An 18,963-nucleotide genomic window follows, 5' to 3' on the forward strand; every position below is an offset into this window, starting at 1 on the left:
TTTGTGCAATAAACCCATTGTTGTAATAACTTTTAAAAGCTGTCTCTTGCGCTCTTGCTTGGTTTGGCAATGCAACTGCTCTACGCTAGTGAGAATTTGAACCTGTGGTCGGAAGGGGATATAGTTTAATATTTTTTTAATCTTATCTAGGGTCCTAGTGCCCTGTAAACCACTGGGTGGCGTAGATCTGCAGACTACATTAGTTACAGTGAGCGACATTAGACATTTTTGTCAGGTTGGGGCTGGCAGTATATAAATCAATTTCTAAAACAGGTCGCATTTTGTAATTTTAAATATGTTTTAGCTACCAAAACGTATTTTTGTTTCATGTTATTAACGTATTTATTTATTTGATTAAACCAGCCTTACATTTTAGTTTCTTGAAGTTACCACAGCGTGTCTATGTATGAATTACTGAAGAGTAATATTTGTGATTTGATTACTCTAGCAGATGAACTGATAATGTATGGATGTTATTTTGTGAAAATACAATATTTTAAAAAAATACAACATTAAATAAATAAATTATACACCAACCTGTAGCACATTCGTTTAGTCGTAATATCATAACAAATATACTATCTTCAAAACTAAAATGACAGCAACGGTGTGTTAATTTAACGAAGCGCCTAACGCCGCTCGGAACGTTCGCATTTTTAAATCCTAACGGTCTCTGCTCAGCTGAGTGGAATGTTCACGAGCCGGTTGCCTAGCAGCGTCTCCCCCTCCTTCTCTGCCCCGCCCTCTCGCCCTCTCTCGTTGCTCCAGCTAGGAGTTCAAATTTAGCTTCGTTATATTAGCGCAATTCTTTATGAGGCGCCGTTAGGGACATAATTCAAACTGACATCTCATATACTACACACTGAAATTGCATACACTACATAGTGAAATCTCATACACCACATGGTGAAATCTCATACGCTACATACTGAAAATTCAAACAAGGTCAGTGACGTCACATCATAAAATACTCCCGCGTCAGGCAAAGGAGTTCATTTCCGTTGCACAGGTTGTCAGAATGGAGGGGCGGCAGAGCTAATAGAACACATTTTAATGGTTTATTTAGATTTCCACAAAGCTTTTGACAAAGTCTTGCATAAAAGATTAATTCTCAAACTGAACGCAGTAGGGATTCAAGGAAATACATGCACATGGCTTAGAGATTGGTTAACATGTAGAAAACAGAAAGTACTGATTAGAGGAGAATCCTCAAAACGGAGCGAGGTAACCAGTGGTGTACCTCAGAGATCAGTATTAGGTCCTCTCCTATCTACATTAATGGTTTAGATTCTGGTATAGTAAGCAAACTTCTTAAATTTACAAACAACACAAAAATAGGAGGAGTGGCAAACAGTGTTGCAGCCCCAAAGATCATTCAAAATGATCTAGACAGCATTCAGAACTGGGCAGACACATGGCAAATGACATTTAATAGAAAAAAGTGTAAGGTACTGCACGCAGGCAATAAAAATGTGCATTATAAATATCATAATATGACACTTATTGAAACACAAGTGCAGCGCTTAGAACACATATACAAATAGAACTAATCCACTCTTCTATTAAACTGTGAACTGTGTTTGATTGAATCTCTCTCTGTGTTTGTATAGCCTGGAAACAGGCATCAGTGCCCTGCCAAGCTGCACACACTGCCATCATTCACACTGACCACAAGAGGGAGCCAAAGCACCACTGCTGTATATAATGTAATAACACAGTAATAAGACAATGGAAATAGGCAGCAGTTACCTCCCCAGTCAGCCCAGTTCTCCCATTGTTAACACAAGGCTCCTCACACCCAGTCATCTAAACACTACAGTGTGGTCTGTGTCTGTATATGGGAGATACTGAAATTGAAGAAGGAATCTATGAAAAAGACCAAGGAGTTTAAGTTGACTCAGAAATGTCTTCATCTAGACAATGTGGGGAAGCTATAAAAAGGCCAACAAGATGCTTGAATATATAGTGAAAAGTGTTGAATTTAAATCAAGGGAAGTAATGTTAAAACTTTACAATGCATTAGTAAGACCTCATCTAGAATATTGTGTTCAGTTCTGATCACCTTGTTACAAAAAGGATATTGCTGCTCTAGAAAGAGTGCAAAGAAGAGCGACCAGAATTATCCCGGGTTTAAAAGGCATGTCATATGCAGATAGGATTAAAGAATTGAACCTATTCAGTCTTGAACAAAGAAGCCTACGCGGTGATCTGATTCAAGCATTAAACATCCTAAAAGGAATTGACAATGTTGATCTAAGGGATTTTTTTGACATCAAAAAAGAAACAAGGACCAGGGGTAACAAATGGAGATTAGATAAAGGGTCATTCAGAACAGAAAATAGGAGGCACTTTTTACACAGAGAATTGTGAGGGTCTGGAACCAACTCCCCAGTAATGTTGTTGAAGCTGACACCCTGGGATCCTTCAAGAAGCTGCTTGATGAGATTCTAGGATCAATAAGATACTAACAACCAAATGAGCAAGATGGGCCGAATGGCCTTCTCGCGTTTGTAAACTTCCTTATGTTCTTGAAGCGGGAGTATTTAAATGCTGTCCAAATGCCCACTGACATTAATCGATAAACTTGACCTTGTTATAATACAAGTTAATACAGACAGCACAGTGAGTCTTTAGAGCAAGGTCAATTCTAGCACATCATGATAATACAATACACACATTTGTGTTTTGTTTCCCCAGAGTTGGAGAGTAATTCATTAGTAGAAGTGAAAGATGAGAGATGGTCCAGGTTCAATAACCAGTTTAATGTAGGGAGCACACAATAAAGTAAAAGCAGGGTTTGCCATAACGCCTCCAGCATCCCATCATGCCTCTTGGTTTACCACAATATGCAAGTAACAATTACCTGGGAAAGAGCAGCGTGCTTCTGAACGGCTAAACCGATGACATTATAGAAACAATCAGGCACTTTCTCGTTTACTAAATATGCAATGCAGAAGAAAGAGGAAATACATGAATCCTCCCTTGCACTGAAAAAAGTTCTTTGTTGTCAATAAAGAGAGCTTTTTGAGTGATTTCAGTGGTGGCAGTATGACAAGAATACATGTCATGTGTAATAAACCAGTCCAAAACGAGACATTGATGCTAATAGTTTTATTGCTGAAAAAGCTTTACAGAAAGAGAGAGGCTTTTACCCAGTTTCATGTAACAGCAGATAGTGTTGTTTTTTTGGCAGGACAGCATTTATACTGGTCAACAGTTTGAGCATTTGTTGTCATGAATGCAAATAAAGAGATTTTAAAATAAGTGAGAGATGAAGAAAATCTCTATATAAACACAATGTTTTTGTCAGTCTGTGAACAAGGCCTGTCACGGGACACTTGTGACATCACAGGGTGGCTGTGAGGAGCTGGGAGAAGAAAGGAGTCTACTGGTCAAACCTGACTCGGTGCAGTGATTATGAGCTGGGGCAAATCAATCAAGCACGCTCTCCAAGTAACGCTTTGTATATGTGCCCATGTGCAGTTGTGTTTCTATTCAAACATGTGTGAGCATGTGATCTCACTGAGAATCTGAGACTACATGTTAAATAAGGACACCTTTCCATACAATGTAAAGACCTGCTTCATGAGAGGTAGGGAATCACCCAATAGAAAAACAATGTTTTCTCTATTATATATCCTTGAAGAGATTGACCAAATGCACAACAGGGAGCAGCTGTTTTAAACAAACTGGGAATGGCCTGATAGAAATAAGTATGGGTGCTGTAGCTGTGTGTGGGAAGAGGGACCAGAACAGAAAGGTTACAGCAATGCTACAAAAGAAGGTTGCTGGTGTGTTTAAGCTTTGCTTGCAGGTCTGCTGTCAGGTAAACTCCAGCACTGTGATCCCTGGGTGCTGCTGCTTCTCAGTAGTGCTGGCATCGCCTGCAGCGGTAGGTACGCCAGTCTGAAACCAATTGAAGACATTATCAGCAACCTGGGCAGAAAAGCTATTGTTCTGATCCATACCCTACAGAGCATTGCACAGCTAGGTAATGAGATTGTGGGGTGATAATGGTCAGCATTGTCTAATAATATAGACAATCAGTGTCACACTGAGCTGCAGAATTGAACTCCCTCCCATGTGTAGATAGCATCCTCCACACTCTTTGTATTGCACTCCTTTAAATTACAAATTTGAATAAAGCTTTGTGTAATTCAGCATGCAATTTCACAATCCCAAAGGGTATGGAATCAACTGCTAAACTGTGGAGCCACCACAACCTCTCAATACAATCCTATCAATAAAAGACACGGAAACCCTCTATACTAGTTCAAATGCCAAACATGTTTCTGAGGTTTTATTCAGAGCAATCCTAGATCAAAGCTCCTCTGTTTTGACCCCTGCTTTATATTTTGTTTCACTGAAATGACAAAAGTTCCACAGGAGATTGAGGTCAGTGGACCCTTCTTCTCAACTCAAAGCCAACCCTGACATAATGACCTCCCACAGAGAACTACTGTACGCACACCATAGAACAGCAGCAATCCCATTCATCAGATCTCCTGGGATTATTTGTGGAGTTGGTTACTCCAGCATGAGATCACACACATGTAATAAGTTTAAGTATACATTTCATGATTGCAGGAGACAGGTTAAACTTTCCTCTTTCCAATAAGTTACGAATGACCTCAATCGATCAATAGTTGGAGACAATGCAGTTGAAAGATGAATCATAAACTCGTCTTGATATTTCCAGTTGAAGGATTATGATGGATGGCATCTGTTATAAAACTTATTCCAACAATTCTGTGTCTCTCTTGGAGCTCCATCCATATTTGACCTGGTCGACCTCATGTTCTAAACTGATATGGAATGACACTTGTTTTTCTATTTCAAATTGTTCTAATATATCCCTCAACCAATGTATACAGAAATAATAAGGCATACTCACAGCGAGCACAGCGGTACCCATGATGGTAGTAGAAATAGTAGTGATAGTGATGAGCTACACAAAAAAAGAAAAGAAAATTAGGAACAGTCTATTTTTAACACAGAGCTTCTTAAACCCACCGCCTTCCACACTGTAGCCCAGAACTCACCCCCCTGAGCTACTCAGGGACAGTGGCCCAGTGGTTAAAGAAAAGGGCTTGATACCAGGAGGTTCACATCCCGGCTCAGACACTCGCTCACTGTGTGTGACCCTGAGCAAGTCAAAACGTAAAACTGGGGTCCTATTGCAAGTGACTGCAGCAGCAGTTGTTGATGCATAGCACATCCCCTAGTCTCAAAATCACTTTGGAGAAAAGCGACTGCTAAAAGACTAATGAATAAAAAAGTAATACTCAGATCCACAAGCATGCACATTGCCTTCCACTCTGCAGGACACCACTTTCTCGAACCACTGAGCTAGTCAAAACCACTACACCACACTGCAGCCCAGCACTCTAGTCATTGAACTGCTCAAACCCACTACCTTCCACACTGCAGCTCTGCAGTCTAGTCATTGAACTGCTCAAACCCACTACCTTCCACACTGCAGCTCTGCACTCTAGTCATTGAACTGCTCAAACCCACTACCTTCCACACTGCAGCTCTGCACTCTAGTCATTGAACTGCTCAAACCCACTTCCTTCCACACTGCAGCTCTGCACTCTAGTCATTGAACTACTCAAACCCACTACCTTCCACACTGCAGCTCTGCACTCTAGTCATTGAACTGCTCAAACCCACTACCTTCCACACTGCAGCTCTGCACTCTAGTCATTGAACTACTCAAACCCACTACCTTCCACACTGCAGCTCTGCACTCTAGTCACTGTGTCACTGAAGCCTCTCAGCAAAGCTACACTGATAAACAATTCGTGCCCTGATTGAAAATAATAAATAAATCCCACTGATTGCTGCATCAAATAAAGTAGAATCCATTTACTTACCATAGTAGCATCTGTACCTTACTGTGAAAGATAAAAGTGATATATTAAGTTCAGTCAATTTGAAGTCACTGCAGTGGCTGCTTCATACAAGAATGGGGCCTCAGTAGTGTATTAGAGAGCTATATATTTCAAAGGAGTGTCTCTCTATTTGTACATTTCTATTATTGGCAAAATCCAAAGCCAGGGCTCCTTCTTTATATCCCCTCCCACAGGATACAGAACACCTCACTATGTGAGTATGTATTAAATGAAGATGTCATTTCTTATTAAGAGCAGCTCATTCATACTATTATACAATAATACCCCATTCCATATTCTCAACATCAGCTGTAGGAGGTCCCATTGTTAACATGTATTCATTTCTTGTGAAGCGCACAGTACATGTGTATTGTATTGTAGTGTACAGTCACATTTTTATTAAAATATCAGATTCACACTTACCACGAGCACAGATGCTATAATCTGGAAATGAAATAAACATACACCATTAAATACAATTTAAAACAATATATACAATTCATTTCTATATATTAATGTACCATAATAAAATAAAATACTTACAACAGTAAGCTGTTCGAAAGAAAAAGAAAAACAGAAACAGTGGTTATTGGATTTAATAGTTCACTTTATATTCATGTTTGTGTTCCATTTACTGGAATGTTTTCTGTTCCTCTGAGAATATCAGTTGATTCTGATGGCTGTTACAGGCTTAATGAAGACACCAAGGGGCTCATTTCAAAGTGTTTCCTCCAGTCTGTCCACAACTATGAAACCACTCCATGGTAGAATATGCTGTAATACTGAAGTGTTTCTCAATGTCTTCAATCAATTGACCTGCAGTCTACAATCCATGCAGTTCACCCAAACCAGGAGCCAGCTCAAGACAGACACACACTTACTTCTGTAGTATCTTTTGGACAGGGCATCCTTCTTCACTACCATGGACTGTGTCAGGACCACTTCAGAATCCACTTCAGGAGACAGAAAGCACGTGAAGATCATTAAACAAACAGTAGGTTGCATCCCTTCTATTTAAACACAGACCATGTTGAGGAACTCTCCAAATTTGGATTAGGATTTCAATGTACATTAAAGAAGATTGCTGAACAGTACAGAGCTTCAGATTTCATTTTGTTAGACTGTGTGTTACGATGTTTTCCCCTGAGTTCAGGAGCTGCTCTTCAGTTCTAGTTGCCTGTCTTAGATATATGTACATAATGTAGGCTGGATCAGTCAAAGTGTCTTTATAGAAGAGCCAGTGACTGGATCACGCTTCCTTCTGCTTTCAATTCACTGCTATGCACTAGATGGTGATGGCACTTACTAACAGAAAGATATTTCAGTCTGCATTACATATGAAAAGAATCACACAGACTTATGCACAAAACAACTGTGGTCAACTATGAAAGGCGCTATATAAAATAAACATTGATTGATAAAAAGGTAAGGGAACAGGACAACCTTTTAGTCAAGTTATTATATCTCAGTTGGGCGATCCTTCTTACTGACATTTAAAGTGATCAATTAATACAATAAGTCTTATTAAAGGTGCTGCATCAACACATTTAAATGCACATGTTAAATGCAAACAGATGAAATATTTTCAAAGTGTATATCCCTCAAGCTTTGTGTTTTCCTCTTCCGCATCAGTGTAACAGACAGACAGACAGACAGACAGACAGACAGAAACACACTCAACAGAAGAAGCTATAGGCCGTCTGTACTCACTGTCAGCTCTTTTCTCCATCATATTGTCTCCTATCAGGTAAAACAGAAATAGGTTTATACACTTAGATGTACATTAGGAAACAGATCTGGGCACTTTGTGTTAGCGCCAGTAGAGAAACAGCAGCTAAATGTGCTCAGATTCACTGGGGTTTGGCCTTAAGTCTATCACCTGTAATTCACAATGTGTTCCTCTTGAAGGTTTAACGTTGTACCCACACACGACCCAGATGTGCTTTTCAAAGGACTCACCCAACTCCCGCTTTCCTTTGAGTCCATCACTGTCCAGCTCAGCATCACTGTCACCTGAATCCTCTGCCTCTGGAACAGGAAGAATAGAGCTTCATGAAGCAATGAAGGAGTCCCTCGACTGCAGAGCACAACTTCATAGGACACTCAACACAGGGAGGCAGAGAGTTCCCCATTACATTGCAATGCAGAGCTGTGAGGTTTAACCAGGAGATTTCTGGATATACAGTAGCCCTTGATGTTATGCATGATTAGTGATGATTAGTCAGGTTGGGTTTCTAAACAAATTGTGTGGTCTGTCCAGGACTGTGCTTTTTTGTCATTGCTTAACTTAAATCCTGCAAATAAGAAACTTTCTTTCTCTCTTTCTTTCTTTCTTTCTTTCTTTCTTTCTTTCTTTCTTTCTTTCATTCCTTACCCAGTGCTCTCTTGTTCTCCAGTGCTCCTTCCTACTCCTCTGAGTCTTCCAAAGTGTTGCTGAGTTCTGTAAACACAGGCTGTGGTTACATTTTTAATGAGAGCAGTCCTGTGTTGTATCCAGTGCTATGAAAGGAATGACACCATGGAATGGAGAATGCAAACGGACCAATTAGCAAAATTGGGATTTTATTAAGATTTTTGTATCTGTTTTGAAAAAATGTAATTATGGTCATAAAATTCTGCACTTTTGTTAATAACTGCAACAGTATAGAATAGTTGAATTAATATTATATAAATAAACCACTTTAAAGTGCCACATGTTATATAAGGAAAGGAATTGTAATAAATCAACTTGCAGTAAACAGTGTGCATTTTTAATATCTCTTAAATAAATTATTATATTAAATCTGCTGTATAAAAAGTGGTTTGAATATTAAGAGCAGGTCTATATGTTTCAAGGATATGTATATTTTGTGAAAAAGGTAAATCAAACTGAATGAACATTTTAAAATCTCAGTGTATTTTATACACACCCTGCAATGGTTTATTGAAGAGATGAGCAGGAGTCAAGATTGACTCGAAGGGAAATTTCAAATGCAAACCTTGATTTGTCCCCATGGTGGGAGGTGGTTGATGCAACACATGGGAGTTTTCAAGTTCTTTAAATGCTGTGTCTTATTCTAGTGGAGTACAGGCTCATCAAATCAATCCCCAAGACAAGTAGACAAACCTCTGTGTTGAGAATATAGGATTGAGTTCTGGAAGAATGGATCTTACCCAGTTCTCTCTTGCTGGCCTGGTAATCATCATCTCCCAGCTCTTCAGAGTCCTCAAGGAGGCTCCTTGCATCTGCCGACAGAGGAAATGGAGGGGGGAAATCATTCTTTTAAATGGCAATGTACAAATTAAGAACAAAGAAGGATATTCTTATGGTAAGTTGATTATTCAATGATGCAGCATTGAGGAAAAGCCTGCCTTCTCCACTATGTTATCTCATGGAAGACTGTCTGCTATCTCCCTACCCTTCTGTTATTCTGATGAAAGTCAGTCAATGCCATCTCTTCCCCCATTTATTTTAGGTTGAAAGCAATCAATGCAATCCCTCCCTCCCTCCCCATGTTACTCAGGAGAAAGGCAGTCTTACCAGCCCCTGACAGAAGCTATGCTGTCAGGACGAGAGGAGAATGGCTCTTGTAGTCCAGGCTTTCATCTTGACAAGTTGCTGATGCTGCTTTTCCACTCTTCAGCTGCTCTGGTCCCTCCACCCTGCTCTGTTTTATACCCTCTCCCAGGCAAATGCACTCCTTCACCACTAAACCCTCATCAAGGACCCTTTCTTTCTCTACACTGTGATACTGTGTGATGCCCTCCTCTTCCAAATTTCCATACTTCACTAGAAAACTATTTCCTCTATACCCTATGATCCAAATCTATTGACACAGTGTCAGTGATCTCCATTGTTCTCTTAACACAGAGCAGGATCAGTGCTGGGATCAGCAGGTGCAGACACGTGGCCCCATATACAGTATTAAAGGCAATAGAATGATTAGTTATCAGTCATGCAGAATGAAGCATTCTCTGGAATTTCATATCTACAGTACAGTACTGCAAACACTCAGCTCACAAACATGTTCATTATACCAGGTGTTGTGGTTGAGCTGCTTCTTTCATTAGCAAATCAGTCAGCTGTTGTACGGTGTGGAGTGCATGTTTCTTATTGAAACATTTCACAATTGTATTACCAAGTCTCTTTTTAGTAGGAAAGAAGTAGGATTGAAATACCCAGTGGGTGTGAGAGAAAGACCTTGGTGTTGTGATAGACTCATTTCTACCAACAACGAGGAAGCAATCATAAAGGTGAAGACTAATCCCAGGGCTTAAAGTTAACCCAAACTAATACCTCAAGCATAGCACTGACACCAGGGCCAGAGGACACTGCTGGAAATTAAGTGTGGATAGCCATAGGACAGAGGGTAGGAGACACCTTCTCACACAGTGTGGTGAGGGGATGGAATGGGTTACCAAGTCATGTTGTTAGGGCTGGGATCCTTTAAGACCCGACTTAACAGGTTTGAGATCAATCAGCTGCTGCACTGATGGGCCGAATGTCCTCCCTGGTTCTGTGTTCTGAATTCTGGATCTCCAGTGTGCTGGCATTGATTGGTAACTCCTCTCCAGAGTCAGTTGTTTTCCTTGTACACTCAACCAACCCTAAATATGTTGAGAGAACAGTTGAGGGAACTAAATCTATTCAGTCTGGAACAAAAAAAAAGACTAGAGGAGACTAAAGGTTTTAAAAAGTTGAAGTTAACTGTAGTCACTCTTTCAAGCACAGCAGAGAGACCAGTACTAGAGAGAGAGGGGACTATTCAACACATTGGGAGCAGAAATCACCTTGTTAAGAAGCAATGGTATGCAGCCCATTAAAGTGCTAAAAGCTCTCTGGCGCACCCTGCTGGAAACAGTATTGATTTTCCACTTCAAGCTGCCCGCATGATAACTGTGGTATACTGTGCTGCGTCTTGAGGTACCGCAGATTCACCATGGTATCAGGGAAGATTCCACACAACACACTGCAAGAGGCTGAGCAGTGCAGGAGGAAAAAGAGAAACTTGCACTCCTAATAACAATCTATTTAATATATTACTAATGTGATGTAACACAATCAGAATGCTCAACAACATGATGAACACAGATTTTGGTGAGTTTTTGATCTGAACAAATTGTGATTAGGGGTGACCAGATTTATCAAGCCACTTCTGTTTTCAGTTAATATTTCTGTATTTAGTCAAATGCACTCCTGTTGTTTAGTTGTCCCCAAGTGTCTGCATTTCTGAGAATGTTCTCTAGTCCTGTAAGAGTCTGCAACTGACTTCACTTCTTCACACTAAGTGCAGGGATAGGATTACACACCTATGTGAATGTTATGGTGTCTTTTAAGGTGTCCTAACTGGTTGAATCTCTTCCCACAAACAGCACAGTGATAAGGTTTCTCTCCTGTGTGAATGCGCTGGTGCCTTTTAAGGGATCCTAAGTCACTGAATCTCCTCCCACAAACAGAACAGTGATAAGGTTTCTCTCCTGTGTGAATGCGCTGGTGGATTTTAAGGTTTCCTAAATTACTTAATCTCTTCCCACACTCAGTACAGTGATAAGGTTTCTCTCTTATGTGAATGTGCTGGTGTGAATGAAGATTTCCTAACTGTGTGAAACTCTTATCACTGGTCTGTATGTGGGAAGGTTTCTCTCCTGTGTGAATGCGCTGGTGTCTTTTAAACAGTGATATATGATTGAAACTCTTCCCACAATCAGCCCAGGAAAACGTAGTCCCTCCTGTGGGATTTCCCTTGTGAGTTTCAGGAGCGTCTAATTGACAGGAACTCTTCCCACCTTCAATAGAATGAGGTAAGGTCTTCAGGTTGCCCTGGGTTTCAGAATTGTTAAAACATGCAGGATGTGCCATCTCTGTACTCTCTACAGTAAGTGTGTGTCTGTCTTGTAAAGAAGGGATTGTAACTGAGTGAGTTCTCAATGTCTTCACATTTTCTTCTTGGGGTGTCGTTTCTCTGTGTTTCTTGCACTGTGGTTTGCCTCTAGGAGAGTTTTTGTACTGGGGTGATAGAGTGGAGTCGTGTTCTCCTTCATCTACTTTAGAAGCTAAAGAAAGAAAAAGAAGAGAGACAAAGGTTATTGTACAGCATTCTTCCACATGCACTGTTCTGAACACAAGTGAATGAGCAGTTCAGTGATTGGTTGCTTGAGATGAGGCGGATTCATTTACCAGTTAGTGTCCCGCAAGTTTCAGTCACAGCAATTTATCTAATATATATATATTTTTTTTGATAATAATTAATATAGAAATTAAATTTGCAATCCCACGCACTGCACCGTGTCTTTTTATTCTAGCTGTATTGAAGACACACGACATGCAGAACTATGTAGGGCTGGAGGGGTTTGGATTTTCCACAACTCATTTTTTTATAAATCAAACTTTCTTGTGTAAAATATCTGTAGAGCAAAGATCCGGTAAAACTACGATTCCCAGAATCCCCTCCCAGCTGAAACTGATTCGCTGATCTGCTGTACAGAACACCTCCACACACGTACTTACTGTACTGTGACAATAACAACACAGCAATGCTTACTGTGAGACACACAAAAGTGAAATGTGGTGTTGCGAGCAAACATTACAGTCCTCGGGATAGTTGCCATGAGATGAGCTTTTAAAAATGAAATAAAATAAGACTAATTTTGGCGATCCTGCTGCATACATTCTCCACAGAAAATCTCTACTGAAATGTTTCTTCTGGTGACGCTGAGGAACCCGACTGGATTTGGCATCACCCAGTGATGGGACACGTGATCCCAGCAGCTCTGTAAAGCTGTGGGAGCAGCACAACTGCAAACAGTCTACCAGGAATGAGGAAAGGCAAAGATCTAACACAGGGGTGTCCATCCAAACTGAACCTGTTCAATGTGGAGCGGAATGGCCTCCAGGACCGTGATTGGACACCGCTGATCTAACAGCATTCTAAAGAGGCGTGGCAGCGGCTGCACATCTAGCAGGTGCCTCAGAAGCAAGCACAGTGATGTCCTTGTTGACATAGTGGCTGGGCAGCTCCCCTTGGTTAAAATATGAATCTCAAGCACACTGCTGGTGTTCAGTACCAGGTTCTGCAGGATGAATAGGCAGCTCAATGCTGCTTGTTTTGTAGGATTACCTCTGAATCCCAGTTCACATTCAGATGGAGAGTCATCACACAGGTTGGATCCCAGCTTGTTGTTCTCCTCAAGTGTACAGACATGATTTTCATGGGGAAGTTCCTCTGCGATGGGGACACATTCCTGCTCTATGAATTCCTCTTTAATAGGAACACATTCCTGTTGAGGGACCTCTTCATCTTTAACACATGCCAGCTCTGTAACCTGCATTAGACTTGCACACCACTCCTGCTCAAAGGACTCCTCTTGTGTGTAAGCTGCTTCTATCTTTGGCCACTCCTGTGCTTCAGATTCAGGGATAGCGTGGCTCTCTTTGGGATCTGTGGGAAACAAAACAGTATACAATTAGATCTCTTACTTACTAGCTATGTTTGTTGGTTGCTTTGATCAGGGATTTAAAGTTACTGTTCCTCAGTTATTTCGTATAGCGGTGAGCCGGTATAATAGTTTGGTGGTTTAGGTACATGATGGCAATGATACCATTCCTGTTATTCTACATTGCAATTATCGGTTAACGCTGTGTTTGTGTTCCTATGAACAAAGTGAAGGAAAAGGCATTTCATATGAACATCTTTTTATTCTACGTCCTGTACAAAACAAGCCTCAGTGCTGCTGGGCTTTCTCACCTCCTGTAGCCTCACACTGGAGCATTGCATCCACTTCTACCCCCCTGTCAATCACCATCATGACCGCCGTTCTGCCTTTGCATTGTTCTAATGCAAACATCAATTTCTCTACTGCAAACATGCTTAGAAACCAAGCCTGGAGACTTGCAGTCTTAGCAAAGTGTCTGAGGAATGTCTTTTTGTTACCTGATCCTGTATTGTGAGAACGGTTTTGAAGGAAACGGTCAACGCAGAATACAAGTTTCAATGTGTCAAATACAATGAGCAGACAAGCGACTGCAGCAGGATAGCCTGCTTATTCTCAAAGCAGTTTCATTTAAACATGTGATTTACACAACTCAAACTTTTTAAAGTGCAGCCATATGTTTTTTGTACAAACTCCACCGGTGTAATAATCATTAGCAACAACACTGGAAGCTTACTTGTGCAATGTCAGGTGACCTGTAGATATAAATCCAATAACATACCTTGTAGTATTAAAATACATTTGTAATGGTGTGGCTCTCCCTATTGTATGTATCCTGTGCAAACTCATCTCTGCTCTTAAATAATAACCTGGATTAGTAAATGTTTATAAGCAATATGAGCGACCGTTTCCTAATTCTGTTTACCATCAGCTGATCATAGTACTTTATTTAGAGACTCAATCTAGAGATTCATTAAAATGATACAATTCAGTTGACACCTTACTGTGCTGTATTTACTTCCTCCAACTTCAACCCTTAATTGAACTTGTGGAAGCACTCGGGTCCAAAATCTTACACCGGGTTGGTGCAGGCAGGGTGCTGCTGCCGCCCCTTTATTCACACAGTGAGGTCTGGAAAGATCGTGTAAATGTGTGTGTGTGGAACAAGAAGGAAACAGGACTGAAGCAAAAGAACGAGCAGCGAATGAGCCGCGACTGTACCAAAGACAAACTCAACAGCACTGGAGCGGAATACAATGAAACCATTTATCTAAAAATAGATTCGCAGTCAAACAGTTCAATCAAACACTGAAACCCGATGTGCTGCTGCCTGTATGTTGATATTAGATCACAAATCATTATTCTAACCCTCTGCAATATGGTCTGTGACTGTCTCAGTGGGACTCTATACAAGACATCACTTTACCAGAAGGATGCCATTGAAGCCTCTTAAATTAGACTGGCTAAGATTTATCAATCTAGTACTTTATTAATTTCTAGACTACCTATTTAAATATATAAAATAATACAATGTCTTGATTAGACTCCTTATAGCCAATTTCAGGACAGAGTTGTGTTATTAACAACACTTATTATAATCAAACACTTTAAAACGTGTCTTAAGAGAAATTCTAACCAAGATCTTTCCAATAGAAGGTGGTTTAAGGTGTTTGATTGACCAAGCAATACCACACAATAAAATCAATCTTACCTTGAAATATTAAATGCTGTTTAATGTCTGCATCTGCAGCGTTTATACACCCTCGCACAGCTTTCAGCTCGCTCTCTGATATTTCCAATCTCAGCTTCAGACTTTCATTCTCTTTCTCCTTTCCAGCCATTTCCACTCTGAATTCAGTGAATTTGCTGCCGACAGCTTTAGTAATCGCACACAAGACGGTGTGTAGAGCCGCTTTCACTGCGTGCTCGATGGTCGAGGCGAGATCGTCTTGAAAGAGCGACACGGACACGCTGCCGTCCATCTTCACTGGTTTGAGTTTCACACTGGTCTAGTAGCGGAATCCTCTTTTCATATTATTTACTAATATTTAATTTTAACTGTAGCCTTCCCATTCAAATATATTCATCACTTCTTCTGGTGTGATAAAGAAAGCACACAAACAACAGGCTTTGCAAGGAGTAACTTTGCTTTGGTCTTTCAGAATCGCGCAGAGCTCTGCTGGAGCTTCAACGCGTTTGTTTCTCAGTAAATCATCTCATTGAAAAGCTCGACTTGTCTGTAGCTGCGACTGACGCGCTCCGCTCTGTGTGTGTAATTCAACACAGAAAAGGGATGCTTTCCTTTTCACGGAACTCTGTGCAGGTGATAAACAAACACAAAAATCAGTAATTATTAGAAAACATTTCATCCCAGCCTAAATACTTTAAACAGCAGGAGACAGCGTGTTGTAAAATCATCACTGACTGCAGCCACCTCTCCACACATGAACAAAACAAACCTCTCTATTTCCTGCACTGAAATGAAAGCGTCACTAGCAGAAGGCGGGTCTGGTTGGAACCAACGCGTATTATTGGCTGTAGAAACACTCTATCTCCAGCATATGAGCCTGATTGCCTCCCTGTCGAGGCGGTTATGAAACTGGATGCCAGACTTCGCCATGTTGGCTCTTTCAGCGCTGTGTTCGATGCGATGACGACCCTGCGCGAGATCCGAAATGGCGCCAGTTTCGAAAGTCTCTGCGTTCTCATGCGCGCGCTCAATTCCAAAGCCGCTGCTGCTGTGCGCGTGCGGTTTGAAAGCTGCTGAGGATTTTACATCATCAGAAAGCAGCGGACAGCGCAGCGAGTTAACATTTCCAACAGCATGCTTTTGACAGCACCTATTAACTTGTGTACTGGTTATATATATGTACTTGAGAAAGATATGTACAACATATCGAAACGTTGGGCAGCTGGCTCCTTGAGCTAAACTATATATAGGCGCCTATATATACTCCTACTCTTTGCACTATTGTCTATAGAAGTGATATAGGTGTTGCGTCCTTACTGCTGTTACTTCCAGTGCAGAAGTGGGCACACTTGACTGCGTTCCTAAATTTAACGCTGAGAAGCATCAAATCTCAAAATCGTTCCTAAACTCACCGCTGAGAGCGAGTGACTCTCAGAGCTGGTGAGCTGATCAACAGAAAGATGGCGACACCCCCAAAAATTATGAATGGGATTTAAATGTAGATACTGGTTCCGCAATCCGCCGTCAAAACGGTAATTGTTAATACACACACACATATGTATAACATTATATATATATATATACAGAATGATGTAAATGTATTTGACTCTATTCACATCCCCTTACATTTAAAATCCTCCACAGGTTGGGAGCCTCTCAACTCAGATTAAGGTTGATACTGTATAAATGCAGAACCAATCGTTCCAGATGGATGAGACCATTCATTTTTAAATACATGTAATTTGATTTTTGTATTGGTATTATTTGTATTGAGGCAGGGAGGCTGCAGTTGTTTCTAAGCAACAATGAATCTGGAATAACATTCTTAGGGTTCGTGTCATTCGACTTTGTCTCATCAAAGATGTTTCTGGTGACGTGCAGTGGATTATATTTGGAATCTTTTGTTCTGTTGTTGTTTTCTCAAATAAGACGACAAATTAATAGCTCAGTTGGTTAGAGTGAAAGAAACGAACACCAGTCAGCCCGGCTAGCTCAGTCGGTAGAGCATGAGACTCTTAATTTCAGGGTCGTGGGTTCGAGTCCAACGTTGGACGTCCATTTAAATACAAATTGTAGATGTTTCTTCGAGGCTACGGAACAATGTCTGATTCTGTTCACATTGTATACAGTATTGCAACAAAATTACTTATTGGTCATTGTCAAATAGCAATTACTATTGTAAAATGTGTGCATCGTTTATAGCTATAACGATACTGAAATACATAATCTTAGTTTTAGGTTGGGTTGTCAGGATGGCAATGTGGTCTAAGGCGCCAGACTCACGAACTCTTGTCTTTTCAAAGAATTGTGTGTTCTGAACTCCGAATGGAGACGTGGTTTCAAATCCCACTTTAAACAGTTCAATCTTACTTTAAAAGGAATAAATGTGTTCATTTTACTATAAAATATTGTTTCAAGGAAATCAACAGCTGATACCAAACTCTTGTCAGCACTCAAAACCATTTTAATTTCCTTTTTAAATCCGACTAAAATAGTGTTCCTAACACAGATTGCATTTTGTTGTAAACAGACTACTTTTTAACGTCAAAGTTAAAGTCTCAGGCTGGGATGCGGACCATTGAGAACAGTATAAACGATCTATTCTTAGACGCAGCTTACAGGAGAAATGCCCTCGTTTAACATGCTAGGATGATCGACTTCGGCATTCTCCAACTGCTGTTTACATTTTCTAACACGTTATGAGGAAGAAAAATATTTTGTGTCCAAACATGTGTTATTTAATTTGATTGTTTTAATATTCCAAATAACATATTACTTTGAAAAACATAATATATATTTTTAATACAGTCCTATCTGAGTATTTTAAATATGGTTATATTCAAATTCCAGCAACGGTGTGTTAATTTAACGAAGCGCCTAACGCCGCTCGGAACGTTCGCATTTTTAAATCCTAACGGTCTCTCCTCAGCTGAGCGGAATGTTCACGAGCCGGTTGCCTAGCAGCGTCTCCCCCTCCTTCTCTGCCCCGCCCTCTCGCCCTCTCTCGTTGCTCCAGCTAGGAGTTCAAATTTAGCTTCGTTATATTAGAGCAATTCTTTACTAACTTTTACAAATTAGCTTATTAGGGGCTTCGTGTTTTTAAGATGGTTCAGGTGCAGTCCGGGCAGACTGACTGGAACATCATTACAGTATACCGCACTGCGCTCAGCTTTGTGTGGCGGCTGATACACAAAATAATGAACGACTGTTAAATAAATCACTTGTATTGCTTTTTAATGCTAAATATGTATCTGGTATTCTAAGTATTATCTACAATTAATAATTCAGCTCTATTCATATTCAGAATGTAATACAGTATTAAAACTATCAAACTGACTGGAAACATGGAACACATTAATTGCGATCGATTCGATACCAATAGGATTACATAAGAGCTGTTGTGTATAGACAATGTCATAAACGCCGAAATGAACACGGACGGTCTTTATTAAGGGCTGACTCGTTTAGATGTTCGAGAGATCTAGGTGTACTGGACAAATCTACTGGATTTTTTCCAAATCGTAAGTGTACCGCCTGTGATAATACATTTAAAACTAAGAAAATGCACAAGCCATACAACGAAAAAAAAGAGTACAGTATCTTAGAAGTGATTGTGCTTCAGCTCATGACATTTATGTGATTTCTTCTCCTAGCCATTTGCAATATGATAGCAAAACTACTAGACAGTTACAATTGCACATTAATGAGCGAGCATAAAAGTTCAATTAGGAGAAAATATATTCATCCACCACTAGCTAGACATTTTGTAGATGCCAAAAATTCCGTTTCAGATCTTAAATTCTGTGGCATACAAACATTTTCAAGATCGCAGTGGTGGTAATGTCACGGGTGACGAATGTGTTGATTATTATTTTATTCAGTATTTTCACTTATGATTTTTGAATTTTAATTGGATTGGTTTTCCTTTTTTTGCACAGTTTGTTTATTTGAATTATTGTTTTATTTTTG

General features: G+C 40.2%; 1 protein-coding gene and 1 long non-coding RNA gene across 3 annotated transcripts; both read right to left on the bottom strand.

Annotated features, from left to right (window-relative positions):
* Positions 1-3,096: 3,096 nt before the first annotated feature.
* Positions 3,097-4,960, bottom strand: LOC131703200 (uncharacterized). Its single transcript, XR_009309718.1, has 2 exons — positions 4,895-4,960; positions 3,097-3,906 (listed from the first exon to the last, which is right to left on the bottom strand). It is a non-coding gene; the product is annotated as an uncharacterized LOC131703200 (long non-coding RNA).
* A 4,723-nt stretch (positions 4,961-9,683) lies between these two features.
* LOC131703197 (zinc finger protein 829-like) lies at positions 9,684-15,769 on the bottom strand. 2 transcript variants are annotated; one of them, XM_059006166.1, is made up of 3 exons: positions 15,016-15,769; positions 12,992-13,312; positions 9,684-11,927 (listed from the first exon to the last, which is right to left on the bottom strand). In XM_059006166.1, the coding sequence occupies exons 1-3, from the start codon at positions 15,284-15,286 to the stop codon at positions 11,176-11,178; spliced, it is 1,344 nt and encodes a 447-aa protein (XP_058862149.1). In that variant the 5' UTR covers positions 15,287-15,769; the 3' UTR covers positions 9,684-11,175. The 2 variants fall into 2 exon arrangements, with proteins under 2 accessions (XP_058862149.1, XP_058862150.1); XM_059006167.1 differs by lacking the exon at positions 9,684-11,927 and having other exon boundaries at positions 12,376-13,312.
* Positions 15,770-18,963: the final 3,194 nt, after the last annotated feature.

This window comes from Acipenser ruthenus, chromosome 32, assembly GCF_902713425.1.
Source record: "Acipenser ruthenus chromosome 32, fAciRut3.2 maternal haplotype, whole genome shotgun sequence".
NCBI classification, from domain to species: Eukaryota; Metazoa; Chordata; class Actinopteri; order Acipenseriformes; family Acipenseridae; genus Acipenser; species Acipenser ruthenus.

Bases quoted from the DNA above. Each gene is read 5' to 3' on its own strand.
- LOC131703197 (XM_059006166.1), bottom strand. From the start codon at position 15,286: ATGGACGGCAGCGTGTCCGTGTCGCTCTTTCAAGACGATCTCGCCTCG. The intron at 13,313-15,015 runs GTAAGATTGATT...TGTTTCCCACAG, and splicing joins ACAGCATTTAATATTTCAAG to ATCCCAAAGAGAGCCACGCT. The intron at 11,928-12,991 runs GTAATCCTACAA...TTCTTTCTTTAG, and splicing joins ATGTGAACTGGGATTCAGAG to CTTCTAAAGTAGATGAAGGA.